General features: G+C 47.7%; 1 protein-coding gene across 2 annotated transcripts in view; it reads left to right on the forward strand.

Moving 5' to 3' along the window:
* Positions 1–15,366: 15,366 nt before the first annotated feature.
* LOC120996055 (inhibin beta C chain-like) overlaps positions 15,367–19,622 on the forward strand; it is a 66,598-nt gene continuing 62,342 nt past the window's right edge. The window contains exons 1-2 of one of the 2 annotated variants that reach the window (XM_040425725.1): positions 15,367–15,429; positions 15,611–15,964. In XM_040425725.1, coding sequence (XP_040281659.1) covers positions 15,619–15,964 — 346 coding nt within the window. In that variant the 5' untranslated portion in view covers positions 15,367–15,429; positions 15,611–15,618. Of the gene's footprint in view, positions 15,451–15,610; positions 15,965–19,622 lie in introns of both variants that reach the window. The other variant, XM_040425726.1, reaches the window with a different exon arrangement.

Genomic DNA, 19,622 nt, shown 5'->3' on the forward strand with positions numbered 1-19,622 from the left:
TGCTCAGGTTCTCCCATTGACTTCCATTTTACTCGGGTGCTCGGTGTGTTTAGCCCGAGCACCCAAGCACTACGGTGCTCGATCAACATTAGTACCTCCCATTAGCTGTTCTGCGGTGAATTGTGATTGTTATATTTCTTTTTTTGGGGTGTAGTTATAAGAAGAGAATACGTCTTAATTGACCTTCTGCGGTGAATTGTGATTGTAATTGTGGGGGGGAGTTCATTAGGTTACTTTCACAAGCTTTTTTGTTTTCCGTTATTGAGTTTCGTCACAGGAGCTCAATACCAGAAAAAAACTGATCAGTTTTATCCTAATGCATTCTGAATGGAGAGCATTCCGTTCAGGATGCATCAGTTCAGTCCCTTTTAAGTTTTTTTGACTGAGAAAACACTGCAGCATGCTGCAGTTTTATCTCCGGCCAAAAATACTAAACACTTGCCGGAATGCCGAATCCAGCATTAATTTACATTGTAGTGTATTAGTGTTGGATCCGGCATTAAGTGTTTCGGCAAAACTGATCCGGCTTTTCGGTCTGTGCATGCGCAGACCTTTAAAAATGCAAAAAAAAAAATACCAGATCCGTTTTTCAGAATGACACCGGAGAGACGGATCCGGTATTGCAATGCATTTGTCAGACGGATTCGCACCCGAATCCTCTGCCGCAAGTGTGAAAGTACCCTTAATCAGAAAAAAAAATATATGTCTTATTTGCCGTTCAGCAGTGAAGTAACATTGTACTACAGCATTTTCTTGGGGGTATTATTTTAATAAAATTATTTTATTATACAGTATGTCAGACAGACAGGTGACAGGCCCTTCAAAAGGAACAGGCAGTGGCCAAAATGTTTCTGTCGCAGGCAGCAGTAGAAGGGGGTGGGGGGTGGCAGCAGGATTCGCAGCGAGAGGCCTGAGCTCCTGGTGTAATCTAGCGGTCATGTCTTGACCAGAAACCCAGTGGTGCTTGAATGGTGGAGTCGGTCTTCGACTTCGTTGCAAGTGACATCAGACACCCCCAGCCAAGAGTTAATAAGTTCCTCTGACACTACGCTTAGTTGGCATGGCCCGGGAGAAGGCCCTGTGCCTCCACCTGTCCTGAACCTTCCTCTGTTATTTTAAGTTCTCTCAGCGCAAGAATTATTATTTGCCGTAGGCTCGGCTCCACTTTTCAGTGAGGACGAGCTACTAGTGGACAGTCAGCAGCTACTGCCCAGCCAAGATCTGGAGGAGACATCCACTGCTTCCTCCGGTAGGCGGGCAAGTAGTGATGATGAGAGTCGAATGGGAGCAGGTGTTGCGAGTGGTCAGGCTCCTGGCCCCAATGATGTGCAGACAGTAGCGGATGATGATGATGTAGTCGATTGCACTTGGGAACCAGGTGGAGAAGGGGCTTCATCATCATGAGAAGGGGGTGGCAGCTTGCGTGTGAGGCAGCGGCTTAGCCAGCAGTGTGGCTGTGAGTCAGCATTTGGAGGTCGGGAGCCAAACGTGCCCGTGGTAGACCACCCACTTTGCAGGAGCCTAACGGCCCACAAAGTAGCCGTGCAGGTGTTCACGGAGGCAGCGGTAGCAGTCAGTGCGCAGTGTTGGGGGGAAAATGCCATAATCGGCAGTGTGGACATTTTTTTGTTAGGCCGCTAGAGGAGGTGAACAAGGCCATTTGCAGAATTTGTGCCGGCCGGCTGAGTAGGCTCCTTGGCCGGTGTAGCGACTGCCACAAACACCACACACTGTAACGACATGCAGGACGGCGGACGGCAGCGCCCTACTGTGTCACAACTGGCACGCCTCTCATTTACAAGATTCAAATCCAACAAATCCCAGGCATAGTCATCTGTATTGCCGTCCTCAGGACAGCGATACAGATGCCTTGCCTGTGCTGTAGCAGGAGAGGGAGAGATGTCTGCTGGGATTCGAACCCACAACCTTCTGTATCAGAGGAAAAGCACTTACCCACACAGCTATAAGAGCTGAATAGCCACTGATATAGCAGAGCTGAGTGTCCTAGGGCAGCTGCCATGTGTATAGATGTAGCAGAGCTGGGTGTGCTGGGGCAGCTATCATATATAGAGAAATAGCAGAGCTGAGTGCGCTGGGGCAGCTGTCATGTGTATAGATGTAGCAGAGCTTGGGTGTGCTGGGGCAGCTGTCATGTGTATAGATGTAGAAGAGCTGGGTGTGCTGGGGCAGCTGTTATGTGTATAGATGTAGCAGAGCTGGGTGTGCTGGGGAAGCTATCATATATAGAGATATAGCAGTGCTGGGTGTGTTGGGGCATCTGTCATGTGTATAGATGTACACTAGCTATCAAAGCTATAAACGGGTCTACAGTAGAAGTCTCATATTGGCTCTTATAGCCATGTGGTTAAGTGCCTTGCCTCTGAAACAGAAGGTCGTGGGTTCAAGTCCCAGCGGAAACTTTTCTGAAATACACAAGCACTGACTCCATATATGGACATATAGCGCGGGTCACAGGCCGGAAGAGGCTGCATCGCATCGCTGACATGGAGGTAAGTATGTGTTTTTTTTTTCTTTCTAAATACCCGACTGTTACTGCCACATGGGGGGAGCGGGAGGCACTTGATACTGGCACATGGGGGGGGGGATTTGGCACATGATACTGGCACATGGGGGGGGGGGCTTGGCACTATGATACTGGCACATGGGGGGTGGGTGGGAAGGAGCGAGGCACTTAATACTGGCACATTGGGGAGGAGATGGCACTATGATACTGGCACTTTTGGGGGGGGGAGATGGCACTATGATACTGGGACATGGGGGGGAGGAGAGAGGCACTTGATACTGGCACATGGGGGGGGTTTGGCACTATGATACTGGCACATGGGGGGGTGGGTGGAAAGGAGAGAGGCACTTAATACTGGCACACATGGGAGGAGAGAGGCACTTGATACTGGCACATGGGGGGGTTTTGGCACTATGATACTGGCACATTGGGGGGGGGGGAGATGGCACTATGATACTGGCATATGGGGGAGGGGGAGGAGAGAGGCACTTAATACTGGCACATTGGGGGGGGAGATGGGACATGGAGGCAAGTATATTAAAAAGTATTTTTTTTTTCTAAATACCCGACTGTTACTGCCACATGGGGGGAGCGGGAGGCACTTGATACTGGCACATGGGGGCGGGGGCGGGATTTGGCACCTGATACTGGCACATGGGGGGGGGGGGGGTTGGCACTATGATACTGGCACATGGGGGGGGGGGGGGAATGAGAGAGGCACTTAATACTGGCACATTAGGGGGGAGATGGCACTATGATACTGGCACATTGGGGGGGGAGATGGCACTATGATACTGGCACATGGGGGGGAAGGAGAGAGGCACTTGATACTGGTACTTTTGGGGGGGGAGATGGCACTATGATACTGGGACATGGGGGGAGGAGAGGGGCACTTGATACTGGCACATTGGGGGGGTGTTTGGCACTATGATACTGGCACATGGGGGGGGGTGGGTGGGAAGGAGAGAGGCACTTAATACTGGCACATTGGGGGGGGGGGTAGATGGCACTAGGAACCTGTGTAGTATCCCCTGAAGACGCCGAATCGTTCGGCGAAACATGTAGGGATACAGGCTCTTCATTCATTTTTTAGGTCAGGAAGGGTAGATAGGGAATTCTAATATAAGAAGCTCGAGAATCTTAGACAGCAGCTAACCCTTCATTGTCGACATGGACTGACATGTGAATCACATGCAAGTACTAGATATCATATCCCGGACCTAACCCATTCCTGAGAGTTTTAACAAATTGGTCCCAAGAAGTGTATATGTGTTTTAATCCATCTATAATAAAGACTTTGTTTTAGTAATATTGTCAGAGAGGCTGCAGAGACATGCTAAGGTCCAAGAGACCACCTAACTCTATTTTTCTGGCACTATGATACTGGCACATATGGGGGGTGGGTGGGAAGGAGAGAGGCACTTAATACTGGCACATTGGGGGGGAGATGACACTATGATACTGGCACATGGGGGGTGGGTGGAAAGGAGAGAGGCACTTGATACTGGCACATGGGGGGGAGATGGCACTATGAGACTGGCACATGTGGGGGGGGGGGTGGGAAGGAGAGAGGCACTTAATACTGGCACATTGGGGGGGAGAGATGGCACTATGATACTGGCACATATGGGGGGGAGAGGCACTTAATACTGGCACATTGGGGGGAGATGGCACTATGATACTGGCACATATTGGAGAGAGGCACTTGATACTGGCACATTGGGAGGGGGGGAGATGGCACTATGATACTGGCACATATGGGGGGGGGGAGGAGAGAGTCACTTAATACTGGCACATGGGGGGGAGAGATGGCACTATGATACTGGCACATATGGGGGGGGGAGAGGCACTTAATACTGGCACATTGGGGGGAGATGGCACTATGATACTGGCACATATTGGAGAGAGGCACTTGATACTGGCACATTGGGAGGGGGGGAGATGGCACTATGATACTGGCACATGGGGGTGGGTGGGTGCTAAGGAGAGAGGCACTTGATACTGGCATATTGGGGGGTGGCACTATGATACTGGCACATGTGGGGGGTGGGGGGGAAGGAGAGAGGCACTTAATACTGGCACATTGGGGGGGAGATGGCACTATGATACTGGCACATTGGGGGGGGGGGGGAGATGGCACTATGATACTGGCACATGGGGGAGGAGAGAGGCACTTGATACTGGCACTTTTTGGGGGGTGGGGGTGGCACTATGATACTGGGACATGGGGGGGGGAAGGCACTTGATACTGGCACATAGGGGGGTTTGGCACTATGATACTGGCACATGGGTGGGTGGGAAGGAGAGAGGCATTTGATACTGGCACATTGGGAGGGGGGAGATGGCACTATGATACTGGCACATGTGGGGGAGGGGGGGACAAGGAGAGAGGCACTAATACTGGCACATTGGGGGGGAGATGGCACTATGATACTGGCACATGGGTGGGTGGGAAGGAGAGAGGCACTTAATACTGGCACATTGGGGGAGATGGCACTATGATACTGGCACATTGGGGGGGGGAGATGGCACTATGATACTGGCACATATGGGGGGGTGGGAAGGAGAGAGGCACTTAATACTGGCACATTGGGGGGAGATGGCACTATGATACTGGCACATGGGGGGTGGGTGGGAAGGAGCGAGGCACTTAATACTGGCACATTGGGGAGGAGATGGCACTATGATACTGGCACTTTTGGGGGGGGGAGATGGCACTATGATACTGGGACATGGGGGGGAGGAGAGAGGCACTTGATACTGGCACATGGGGGGGGTTTGGCACTATGATACTGGCACATGGGGGGGTGGGTGGAAAGGAGAGAGGCACTTAATACTGGCACACATGGGAGGAGAGAGGCACTTGATACTGGCACATGGGGGGGTTTTGGCACTATGATACTGGCACATTGGGGGGGGGGAGATGGCACTATGATACTGGCATATGGGGGAGGGGGAGGAGAGAGGCACTTAATACTGGCACATTGGGGGGGGAGATGGGACATGGAGGCAAGTATATTAAAAAGTATTTTTTTTTTCTAAATACCCGACTGTTACTGCCACATGGGGGGAGCGGGAGGCACTTGATACTGGCACATGGGGGCGGGGGCGGGATTTGGCACCTGATACTGGCACATGGGGGGGGGGGGGGGTTGGCACTATGATACTGGCACATGGGGGGTGGGTGGGAATGAGAGAGGCACTTAATACTGGCACATTAGGGGGGAGATGGCACTATGATACTGGCACATTGGGGGGGGAGATGGCACTATGATACTGGCACATGGGGGGGAAGGAGAGAGGCACTTGATACTGGTACTTTTGGGGGGGGAGATGGCACTATGATACTGGGACATGGGGGGAGGAGAGGGGCACTTGATACTGGCACATTGGGGGGGTGTTTGGCACTATGATACTGGCACATGGGGGGGGGTGGGTGGGAAGGAGAGAGGCACTTAATACTGGCACATTGGGGGGGGGGGGTAGATGGCACTAGGAACCTGTGTAGTATCCCCTGAAGACGCCGAATCGTTCGGCGAAACATGTAGGGATACAGGCTCTTCATTCATTTTTTAGGTCAGGAAGGGTAGATAGGGAATTCTAATATAAGAAGCTCGAGAATCTTAGACAGCAGCTAACCCTTCATTGTCGACATGGACTGACATGTGAATCACATGCAAGTACTAGATATCATATCCCGGACCTAACCCATTCCTGAGAGTTTTAACAAATTGGTCCCAAGAAGTGTATATGTGTTTTAATCCATCTATAATAAAGACTTTGTTTTAGTAATATTGTCAGAGAGGCTGCAGAGACATGCTAAGGTCCAAGAGACCACCTAACTCTATTTTTCTGGCACTATGATACTGGCACATATGGGGGGTGGGTGGGAAGGAGAGAGGCACTTAATACTGGCACATTGGGGGGGAGATGACACTATGATACTGGCACATGGGGGGTGGGTGGAAAGGAGAGAGGCACTTGATACTGGCACATGGGGGGGAGATGGCACTATGAGACTGGCACATGTGGGGGGGGGGTGGGAAGGAGAGAGGCACTTAATACTGGCACATGGGGGGGGAGAGATGGCACTATGATACTGGCACATATGGGGGGGAGAGGCACTTAATACTGGCACATTGGGGGGAGATGGCACTATGATACTGGCACATATTGGAGAGAGGCACTTGATACTGGCACATTGGGAGGGGGGGAGATGGCACTATGATACTGGCACATATGGGGGGGGGGAGGAGAGAGTCACTTAATACTGGCACATGGGGGGGAGAGATGGCACTATGATACTGGCACATATGGGGGGGGGAGAGGCACTTAATACTGGCACATTGGGGGGAGATGGCACTATGATACTGGCACATATTGGAGAGAGGCACTTGATACTGGCACATTGGGAGGGGGGGAGATGGCACTATGATACTGGCACATGGGGGTGGGTGGGTGCTAAGGAGAGAGGCACTTGATACTGGCATATTGGGGGGTGGCACTATGATACTGGCACATGTGGGGGGTGGGGGGGAAGGAGAGAGGCACTTAATACTGGCACATTGGGGGGGAGATGGCACTATGATACTGGCACATTGGGGGGGGGGGGAGATGGCACTATGATACTGGCACATGGGGGAGGAGAGAGGCACTTGATACTGGCACTTTTTGGGGGGTGGGGGTGGCACTATGATACTGGGACATGGGGGGGGGAAGGCACTTGATACTGGCACATAGGGGGGTTTGGCACTATGATACTGGCACATGGGTGGGTGGGAAGGAGAGAGGCATTTGATACTGGCACATTGGGAGGGGGGAGATGGCACTATGATACTGGCACATGTGGGGGAGGGGGGGGACAAGGAGAGAGGCACTAATACTGGCACATTGGGGGGGAGATGGCACTATGATACTGGCACATGGGTGGGTGGGAAGGAGAGAGGCACTTAATACTGGCACATTGGGGGAGATGGCACTATGATACTGGCACATTGGGGGGGGGAGATGGCACTATGATACTGGCACATATGGGGGGGTGGGAAGGAGAGAGGCACTTAATACTGGCACATTGGGGGGAGATGGCACTATGATACTGGCACATATGGGGGGTGGGAAGGAGAGAGGCACTTAATACTGGCACATTGGGGGGTGGAGATGGCACTATAATACTGGCACATTAGTAGGGAGATGGCACTATGATACTGGCACATGGGGGGGAAGTAGAGAGGCACTTGATACTGGCACTTTTGGGGGGGGAGATGGCACTATGATACTGCGACATGGGGGGGAGGAGAGAGGCACTTTGGGGGGGGGTTGGCACTATGATACTGGCACATGGGGGGGTGGGGGGGGAAGGAGAGAGGCACTTGATACTGGCACATTGGGAGGATGGGGATGGCACTATGATATTGGCACATTGGGGGGGAGATGGCACTATGATACTGGCACATGGGGGGAAGGAGAGAGGCACTTGATACTGGCACTTTTGGGGGGGGGGGGAGAAATGGCACTATGATACTGGGACATGGGGGGAGGAGAGAGGCACTTGATACTGGCACATGGGGGGGTTTGGCACTTGATGCTGGCACATGGGGGGGGGGTTGGCACTATGATACTGGCACATGGGGGATGGGAAGGAGAGAGGCAATTGATACTGGCACATTGGGGGGGGGATGGCACTATGATACTGGCACATTGGGGGGCGAGATGGCACTATGATACTGGGACATGTGGAGGGGAGGAGAGAGGTACTTGATACTGGCACATGATGGGGGGGCATCTATGGGGACACTTACTGGCACATTATTGGGGGGCATAATGGGGGTCCCTTTTTACTGGCACATTATTGGGGGGCACTATGGGGGCATCTACTGGGGCCACAAAAAAGGGGTATTTTATACGGGGGGCTCTGTGTGGTACTAGTATTATCAGGGGGTTTATCTGTTTCCGCAGTATTGTATTGGGGAGCACAGCGGCACAGTATTGTGGTAGGATGATTTGTCCAGAAGATGCGAGGATGATGGAAAACTGGTAAACTAAGATTTTTTTTTTGTCAAACTGCAGAGACGAAAAATGGCTGCAAACTGGTGGTCTGATCTGAAGGTCTGAAAGGAGAAGATGAGGAAAGAGAACATCTACGTCAAAGAGACATCACTGGGTGTAAGAGGTATGTGCGCTGTATTACCCTGTATTTCAAATTTTTTTCGAATCCAAATCCGAATACTTTGTTAAAAAAAGGACTCTTTATTTTTTCATATTAAAAGAATATTGAGTTTGGATCACTTTGTTTCTTACACCGTTCACACAATTCTTATGTACAGGATTCGTAGGATTCGAGATTCGAAAATAATTGGATTCGTCCTACCTCTACTTTAAAGTAAAGTTCTTTGATTATTCTTAGTTCTGACCCAATTGGATGGGATAATGGTCTACTGTAGTGTTTCCCTACCAGGATGCCTCCAGCTCTTGCAAAACTACATTTCCCTACATGCCCTGACAGCCAAACGCTGTGTGGGCATGCTGAGAGTTGTAGTTTTGCAACAGCTGGAGGCATTCTGGTAGGGAAAAGCTGGTCTACGGTGATAATATGAACAATGGGGGTTCTACAAAAGAGCTATTGTGGGGCAAAGTTCATATTCGTGTTTACACACGTGTTTTAAAATTAATGCTTTCCCCTTTTATAAACAAGTAAATAATGACGCAATGCTGTGGGGCTGGTATGCAACTTTTTCCAGGGCTGGTCTTTATCCCAGTCCGGCCCTAGCTACAGGGAGATGAGGAAGATGAGGCAGATGACCCAGACACACAGTGGCAGTATGCAGTGGAGATGGAGGCGGGGAGTCCCTCCGAATCACTTGCGCAAAAGGCCTGCTGCATGCTCAGTTGCTTGCGTAGTGACAGCCGTATTGTCACCATTCAACAGAGGGATGACTACTGGCTCTCCACCATGTTACAACCTCGCTAACGGTCCAAAATTGGGCCTTTTTTACACCAGCTGAGAGGAAGGACAAACAGAACTACTATCGAGACATCTTATGCAGTCAGTTGGCCGCTGACTATATGCGCCAATGCCCATCCTCACGCGTGTCTGATAGGGGGCCCTCTGCGCTCACATTCCACTACCATGGCTGCTGGGGTGAGGAGGCAGGAGCAGTACCAGCTCCATCAACAGCAACTTAAGTCTAGAGTCGCTGATGAGCAGTTTTCTTCACCCACCTACTAAAGAAACTACTTACCAGCAGCAGCAGGTAGACAGAGCAGAACCTGAACCAGCAGGTTGTGGCATATTTGAAGTGCACCCTGCCACCCCACATCGAAGACCCCCTGGACTACTGGGCAGCCAAACTCAATTTGTGGCCGCAACTGGCCGAGTTTGCCCTGGACAATCTTTCCTGCCCGGCCAGAAGTGTGGCATCAGAGCGGGTGTTTATTGCTGCGGGGGCCATAGTTACCCCAAGGAGAACTCATCTGTCCACCCAAAATAGCTCACTATTATGTCACTGGGCCACTCTGTGGTCTCCACATGCTGCTGCCACCTCACGACTATGTCACTGGGCCATTCTGTGGTCTCCTCATGCTGCTGCCACCTCACCACTATGAGTTTGCCCTGGACAAGCTTTCCTGCCCGGCAAACAGTGTGGCATCAGAGCGGGTGTTTAGTGCAGCGGGGGCCATAGTTACCCCAAGGAGAACTCACCTGTCCACTCAAAATGTGGAGAAACTGATCTTCGTGAACATGAATCAGACGTGGATCAGCCAGGATTTTTAAACACCAGTGCCTGTTGCATCAGACTGGATCATCCATTGTGCCACACCTACACTTTGACAAAAGAGACCGTTTCTTCTGGCTACCTGCTTCAGCTACTATTCTGATGCTGCCACTTGCCTGATGCCACACCTGCTGCCAGGTGCTTCTACAGCCACCTCCCCAATATGTCACTGGGCCACTCTGTGGTCTCCTCATGATGCTGCCACCTCCCCACTATGTCACTGGGCCATTCTGTGGTCTTCTCATGCTGCTGCCAGCTCATCACTCTGTGGTCTTTTCATGCTGATGCCACATCACCACTCTGTGGTCTCCTCATGCTGCCAGCAAACCACTATGTCACTGGGCCACTCTGTGGTCTCCTCATGCTGCTGCCACCTCACCCCTATGTCACTGGCCACTCTGTCGTCTCCTCATGCTGATAAAAAGAAAAGAGAAGGACAGCACTACCTGTTGATATATTCTCTCAGTCCATTTAGTGGTGGTGCCAGCGGTGTCGGATCCTGACCTTGGGTCCCCAAAGTACCAATGAGTATGAGTGTCCATGTGTGGTAAATAGCAGGTCCAGAGGTGACACATACAGTACAGACCAAAAGTTTGGACACACCTTTTTATTCAAAGAGTTTTCTTTATTTTCATGACTATGAAGGCATCAAAACTATGAATTAACACATGTGGAATTATATACATAACAAACAAGTGTGAAACAACTGAAAATATGTCATATTCTAGGTTCTTCAAAGTAGCCACTTTTTGCTTTGATTACTGCTTTGCAGACTCTTGGCATTCTCTCGATGAGCTTCAAGAGGTAGTCCCCTGAAATGGTCTTCCAACAGTCTCGAAGGAGTTCCCAGAGATGCCTAGCACTTGTTGGCCCTTTTGCCTTCACTCTACGGTCCAGCTCACCCCTAACCATCTCGATTGGGTTCAGGTCCGGTTCAGGCCAGGTCATCTGGCGCAGCACCCCATCACTCTCCTTCAAGGTCAAATAGCCCTTACTTTCAAAGTTTTCCCAATTTTTCGGCTGACTGACCTTCATTTCTTAAAGTAATGATGGCCACTCGTTTTTCTTTATTTAGCTGCTTTTTTCTTGTCATAATACAAATTCTAACAGTCTATTCAGTAGGACTATCAGCTGTGTATCCACCTGACTTCTCCTCAACGCAACTGATGGTCCCAACCCCATTTATAAGGCAAGAAATCCCACTTATTAAACCTGACAGGGCACACCTGTGAAGTGAAAACCATTTCAGGGGACTACCTCTTGAAGCTCATCAAGAGAATGCCAAAGAATGTGCAAAGCAGTAATCAAAGCAAAAGGTGGCTACTTTGAAGAACCTAGAATATGACATATTTTCAGTTGTTTCACACTTGTTTGTTATGTATATAATTCCACATGTGTTAATTCATAGTTTTGATGCCGTCAGTGTGAATCTACAATTTTCATAGTCATGAAAATAAAGAAAACTCTTTGAATGAGAAGGTGTGTCCAAACTTTTGGTCTGTACTGTACATGGACCTGCTTTTTACCACACATGGATGTGTCTCCTCTGGACCTGCTATTTACCACACATGGACACTCATACCAACATACACTGCTCAAAAAAATAAAGGGAACACAAAAATAACACATCCTAGATCTGAATTAATTAAATATTCTTCTGAAATACTTTGTTCTTTACATAGTTGAATGTGCTGACAACAAAATCACACAAAAATTAAAAAATGGAAATCAAATTTTTTAACCCATGGAGGTCTGGATTTGGAGTCACACTCAAAATTAAAGTGGAAAAACACACTACAGGCTGATCCAACTTTGATGTAATGTCCTTAAAACAAATCAAAATGAGGCTCAGCAGTGTGTGTGGCCTCCACGTGCCTGTATGACCTCCCTACAACGCCTGTGCATGCTCCTGATGAGGTGGCGGACGGTCTCCTGAGGGATCTCCTCCCAGACCTGGACTAAAGCATCTGCCAACTCCTGGACAGTCTGTGGTGCAACGCGACGTTGGTGGATAGAGCGAGACATGATGTCCCAGATGTGCTCAATTGGATTCAGGTCTGGGGAACGGGCGGGCCAGTCCATAGCATCAATGCCTTCGTCTTGCAGGAACTGCTGACACACTCCAGCCACATGAGGTCTAGCATTGTCTTGAATTAGGAGAAACCCAGGGCCAACCGCACCAGCATATGGTCTCACAAGGGGTCTGAGGATCTCATCTCGGTACCTAATGGCAGTCAGGCTACCTCTGGCAAGCACATGGAGGGCTGTGCGGCCCTCCAAAGAAATGCCACCCCACACCATTACTGACCCAATGCCAAACCGGTCATGCTGGAGGATGTTGCAGGCAGCAGAACATTCTCCACGGCGTCTCCAGACTCTGTCATGTCTCTGTCACATGTGCTCAGTGTGAACCTGCTTTCATCTGTGAAGAGCACAGGGCGCCAGTGGCGAATTTGCCAATCTTGGTGTTCTCTGGCAAATGCCAAACGTCCTGCACTGTGTTGGGCTGTAAGCACAACCCCCACCTGTGGACGTCGGGCCCTCATATCACCCTCATGGAGACCGTTTGAGCAGACACATGCACATTTGTGGCCTGCTGAAGGTCATTTTGCAGGGCTCTGGAAGTGCTCCTCCTTGCACAAAGGTGGAGGTAGCGGTCCTGCTGCTGGGTTGTTGCCCTCCTACGGCCTCCTCCACGTCTCCTGATGTACTGGACTGTCTCCTGGTAGCGCCTCCATGCTCTGGACACTACGCTGACAGACACAGCAAACCTTCTTGCCACAGCTCGCATTGATGTGCCATCCTGGATAGGCTGCACTTACCTGAGCCACTTGTGTGGGTTGTAGACTCCGTCTCATGCTACCACTAGAGTGAAAGCACCGCCAACATTCAAAAGTGACCAAAACATCAGCCAGGAAGCATAGGAACTAAGAAGTGGTCACCACCTGCAGAACCACTCCTTTATTGGGGGTGTCTTGCTAATTGCCTATAATTTCCACCTGTTGTCTAGCCCATTTGCACAACAGCATGTGAAATTGATTGTCACTCAGTGTTGCTTCCTAAGTAGACAGTTTGATTTCACAGAATTGTGATTGACTTGGAGTTACATTGTGTTGTTTGTGTTCCCTTTATTTTTTTGAGCAGTATAGATATCTACAATTGACTATCACTTCTTGACGACTGGACAGGTGCAGCACGAGGTTTGAGATAACTTGTATTTCTACCAATATGCAGTGATGATGGATATTTGGATTAAGTATTTTAAGGGTTTTCCTTTTTTGCTGAGGTGCCACATGCTGCTGCCACCTCAGCACTATGTCACTGGGCCACTCTGTGGACTCCTCATGCTGCTGCCACCTCACCACTATGTCAGTGGGCCACTTTGTAGTCTCCTCATGCTGCTGCCACCTCACCACTCTGTGGTAGCCTCATGCTGCTTCTACATCACTACTCTGTGGTCTCCTCATTCTGCTGCCACCTCACCACTATGTCACTGGGCCACTCTGTGGTCTCCTCATTCTGCTGCCACCTCACCACTCTGTGATCTTCTCATGCTGCTGCCACATCACCACTCTGTGGTCTCCACATGCTGATGCCAGCTCACCACTATGTCAATGGGCCACTCTGTGGTCTCCACATGCTGATGCCACATCACCACTATGTGGTCTCCTCCTGCTGCTGCCACATCACCACTCTGTGGTCTCCACATGCTGCTTCCACCTCACCACTATGTCACTGGGCCACTCTGTGGTCTCCTCATGCTGCTGCCACCTCAACACTATGTCATTGGGCCACTCTGTGGTCTCCTTTATGCTGCTGCTCTTTCACCACTCTGTCACTGGGCCCCTCTGTGGACTTCTCATGCTGTTCCCACCCTTCCCACTCTATGACTGGGCCACCATTTTGCCTTTTTGGCCTGGTTGACATCATCTTTTTTTTTTTACTCTTCTGATCTGTCAGAAGGAAGGAAAAATGAGACGCACAACAGATCCTGTCTATGTAGCAGCTGTAAGGCCTGTATGACATGGTCCCTATTTTGCTTCAGAATTGGCTTATGATTTGGTAGCCAAAAGCAGGAGTGGGTACAAAACACAGAAGACATGTAAATATTCTATTCACGTGTCATCTCTGCTTTCAGATCCACTCTTGTTTTTTTTGGGGCTTTAGCAATTCTGATGGATTACTGACCAAATTCTGACCGAGTGAAAGCGGATGCTCAACAGACAGGATCCGTTTTTTGTGGGTTATTGTTCTGACGGATCAGAGCAATGGCAAAATTATCAGTGATGTCAACACAAACTTACTGCTGACACCCGCTCTACTCTGTCAGGGGGGCTCTACTTGTATAAGCATTTAATACAACAGGTTCTGTAGAAATCTATGTGGAATCAGCTGACAGCAGTGTAAAAGGAGTGCGCTCTTTCACGCTATAGTAGGATCTTGAGTTCACACTTGAGTTATTTGGTCAGTTTTGGCCCCGTTAATTGACCAAATGAGTGAAGTGTGAAGTGATTCTAAGAGCGACGCCTGTCATCTGTGTGTCATACTGACTCACAGTATTGTTTCAGTACCACAGCAGACTCTCTATGCGTGTTACTAAGACACAGTATTCTACACCACTTTACAGGCGCTCTGCAGCCTGGAAATAGCTTTTTTTTAACGCGATTTGCCTCAAATAAATTCGAATCTAATTTTTTCGGAAAATTTGGCGAACCAAACGAATCAAATTTTTTAGAAATTCGCTCATCTCTAATTATAATGTGCTATGTTGATCCTAAAATCTCATAGCTTTAGCTACTTAAAAAACTAAAGATCAACAAGAACATTGTGAATATTATGAGTCTGGTTATTGATAGTCTTATTTTGTTTTGTATTTCTTATAGGATTCTACTATAAAAAATGTTACCCAAAGAACAGATAAAAGTTCAGAGAGGGTTAACAGTGCTCTGCTAGCCCTTCAGAGGTCAGCACGTTGTGCTTGTTTGCTGTACTCCTACAGCTATTTATTTTTTTGTTTAAAAAAACAAAGCTAAAATAATAGAAAACTTTGCACTTTTGGATTTAGTTTCCTCCCAGTTTCAAAGGACACCAGAGTCGGAGCAGAAAGCAGAACGAAGCAATCACGAACTCCAGGTCTCCAAGCTAGGAATACTTGTAACCAGATTTTTTCTTTATAGCATTTACCTTTACCCAATTATGAACTGCAGAACAGATGATTACGTTCCTTTTACTTTTAAATAGTTTATTTTGTTGTGCTTAGAAAAACAGGGACTGTGCTTTTAGTTGATCATTATGTTCTGTGTCTTCTCTGCAGATAACATCATGACAGTCCATGCTGGTTTACCCCTGTTGCTGGTTATTATGCTGGTATCACTAGCATCATTTTCCTGCTCATCTTGCAGCGTTTTCAACCAACCTATTGAGATTGAAGCTGAGAAAGAAATACTTATGGAAGTGGCCAAACAGGACATTCTGAACAAACTTCACTTACGCCAGCGGCCAAACATTTCACAGGCAGTATCCAGAGAGAATCTGGCACAAGCGTTGCTACGATTAAACATTGTGTTGGATGAGGACTATTTGGCAGACTTGCCAATAAAGAATGGTAGAGGGGAAAAGGAACTGGATATTGGTCAAACCCATGAAGTCATCAGCTTTGCTGAAATAGGTATGCATTATATTATGTGTATGAAGGAGCGGATTAGCATTATCATATTATTTAAATGTTTGAACATATGTATAGTTCTAAGTGCAACATAAAGTCATAATGGTCATGAATATTGGGATTCACATATTAGTATAAGGCCTAATGCACACGACCGTTGTTTTGGTCCGCATCCGAGACGCAGTTTTTGCGGCTTGGGTGCGGACCCATTCACTTCAATGGGGCCGCAAAAGATGCGGACAGCACTCCGTGTGCTGTTCGCATCCGTTGCTCTGTTCCGTGGTCCGCCAAAAAAATATAACCTGTCCTATTCTTGTACGTTTTGCGGACAAGAATAGGCAGTTATATCAATGGCTGTCTGCAAATTGCGGAACGCACACGGGCTCCATCCGTGTTTTGCGGATCTTCAATTTGCAGACCGCAAAACACACAGCGGTCGTGTGCATGAGGCCTTCCTATCCTAATTTATTTGCAGTAAGAAATGTGGAAAACAATATCCAGCACTGAAATGGGAATCCTGAGTAGACTTCTTCATTCAATCAGATAAAACATCCAGCATGCCTTTATTGTCCTAATTATATATTTTTTTGCTTGCATTTTATAATGGACAGACATTAATTTGTAACAAAAAATGTCAGTGGCTTCTACTTGTTGTATTTCTTTTGCATGTGCTGCAAGCCTCAGAGAAGCAGGGTCAGAGGATGGGAGTGGTAGTGCTTCAGGCTGCAATAATTATTCATAGTGGCAAACCTCACACCAATGCTCCCTAGGGTTGGGGTAGTGATAGTGTGAAGTGTGCATTCTTTCTTCCCTCGGGGCACCCCCTGATGTTGGGGTTCCTGCCTGATGATAGTTGGGGTGCCCTTGGTGTTATGAGTGTTGTACAGATCCAAGGCAGGTGATGTAGGTGCTGCAGCCGGTGAATGTTGCTGGAGTCAGTCACCTGACCAGTTGTAGAAAATGAACAAGTCGCTCTTTACTGAAGTGAAGAAAGGGAGTTGTAGTACTTCCAACAGTATCAAAATAAAGCTCCAAACATTTGACAGTGTAAATCTTCCCAGATAGCAATGTATAGATATAGGCCAGCAAGGGGATTATAGTACTCCTTCCCTCTATCTCTCCAAAGTCTCTTTGTACAGAATATAGGGCTGGGAATATTATTCTTGCAATGGTGGCTGTAATTTCCAGCTGAGGGGTACAGGATTAAGATATGGTGGGCCAGACCGTGTCCAAGTGTGAAAGGTGTATTAGCAATGTCTATATCACTGCAGTAAAGTCTCTATCAGCCTTATACAGCAAATATCTTAATGACTGACTCCAGTGCTCGGATATGCAGATTCTGGACCTTGGAGTTCTTTCTTTTCTCTTTCTTCCTGGAGCACTGTAGAGTAGAGATGGCTTTCTCTCTGTGGATCTCTCAGAGTGGTTCTCTGGAGTTCAGTGCTTTGAGGAGTGAGTACTCACTTCCTCAGCTAGCACCCTATAACTGAGCTAGGTGCAGAACTAAGTCCCTCTACTAACTTCCTGCAGGGGTAGAATCATTATTATTAACCCTGACTGATCCATACAGAGATATGCTGGTACATCACAAGGCATGAACAGATTAAATAACATTAAATGGCGTTATGCAACAAAAACAATTTGCAAGTACTCTTTTCTGGGGTACTGTACTTGTGTGCCTCCATTTTTTTTCTGAGACTCTACTCTGGTTCTTGTATGAAATTCAGTTACTATATATGATCCTTAATAAGTTGTTCTGTGTTCACAGCCACAGAATATAGGGGGTCGTTTATTAACGTTATTTGAAGTGTAGTCTGCTCAGCACCTGCAGTATAAGCATAAAGAGGGTCCTTTATGTCCAGATATACGCCACTTTTTTGCATATTTCTGGCACAGATTCTGGCGCATGTGTTGCACATATGCTGAAAGTATGGTCAATAATTCCAATGTGCGAAGGGAGCGAGCTGGGTGAAGACAGAAGTGATTTTATTGAGCATGTTCTGGAATGAACAAACACATGACTTCAGTATGGGGATACAGGAAATGTAGCAGTAAATCCTGTCCTCCCATATTAATACACATCTCTATATTCAATAATACATTCTCAATAACAGGTATAACTTTCCTATAAGAGATATTAAACCATTAACATGAGAGTTGCTCTCGGATTATTTAATCTGCATCACAGTAAACCAATAGTGCAGTATAATATCATAGAGTGACATCAGCTTCTATAGTAATCATAGTCACTACATATTAGTACCATGTGAAACCTCATTGTACTTCACTAGCACTTGTGTATATATTTTATATACTCACACTGCATCACAGCAGCCTTAGCTGATTATAGGAATGTGTTTTACATCATTTTAGCCTATTTATGGCTCTGAATTTGAGTTCCCTTACCTGGAATAAACAAACACATGACTTCAGTATATGGGGATACAGGAAATGTAGCAGTAAATCCGGTCCTCCCATAAACCAAGATCTGCGTTATTCAGTTCCCCTTTGCTGTTTGTAGCTCTGCTATTCAAGCTTTCGCTATGCTGCCATCTACTGGTGGTTAATAGCAATGTCATGAATTTAATATAATACAGTCATACTTGTGGATTGTTGAAGCTAGAAATTATATAGATATTAGTTTATTCTTATGGGGTGCCTATTTTTGACATCTCTTACACTCTCCCCCACAAAATTTTATGTCGTCCTTGACATATGCAGACTTTAGTATGAGAATCATAATTCTCTTGCTCATCTTCCACAATCATGGGGAGCCAAGGTTAAATAGTAACAGATTTACTTGAGGAACTGTCCTCCTTGCAACATCTACTCCCAGTTATGTCACAGTTTCCCACACGCCCACAGCGCTATGAAGCCTGGGGGATATTTTTGCCTTTAGCTAACTAGTACAAACCCCTTTAACACCGATTTGTACATGTTATTGTGAAGATAAGAATTTATATAAAACTAGGGGACACCTTATTACTTTTGTCCTTTTTTTTTTCTTTTCTCTTTACCTAGTTTTCATTGTTTGAAGGTTATTCTACTTGGAGTGTCTGCAGTAAGAGTGCATTGAAGATACGGTTACCAATTTTTAGAGTCCTCAGCAAAAAGGTCTGGGCTTAGATACCAGTTAGGGTAAACTTGTGGGGTATAAACACAGTCTATAACCTTTACTGCTGCATTCCTGGCAACACTACTGGGTTGACCCAAAGTGTCATAAGTCAGGACTTTTGGCTGTCTCCTGGTTCTGCTGGGTTGTATCCGGCGTAGCGTTAAGGCATCTGAAGCATCCTCGAACTCGCCTTCATCGCTGTCAACTGTCTCTGTTGGGTTTTCTGGTGAAGCGCTTTCTTCTTCTGTGTCTCCTACTGGACATATAATATGTTCAGGCGGAATCACCGGCTCATTCTCTGCAGTTTCCATTGTAGCTTCCTCTGTACTTCCCTCATTTGTTTCCAACTGGCAAGGATGGAACTCTGCTGCTTCAGGATTCAGTTCTATATCTTCCCTTGTGTGATTTCTCTGAGTTACAGGGACGAAGGATCTCCATTGCTCTTGTTCAAGATCTGATTCCTCTTCTGATATTTCTTCAGATATCTGTGTCGCTGGTTGATAAGTCTTTGAAACTTGGTCTCGTCTTTTAGTGCTTGGTCTGTTA

Source organism: Bufo bufo, chromosome 3, assembly GCF_905171765.1.
Source record: "Bufo bufo chromosome 3, aBufBuf1.1, whole genome shotgun sequence".
Lineage (NCBI taxonomy): Eukaryota > Metazoa > Chordata > Amphibia > Anura > Bufonidae > Bufo > Bufo bufo.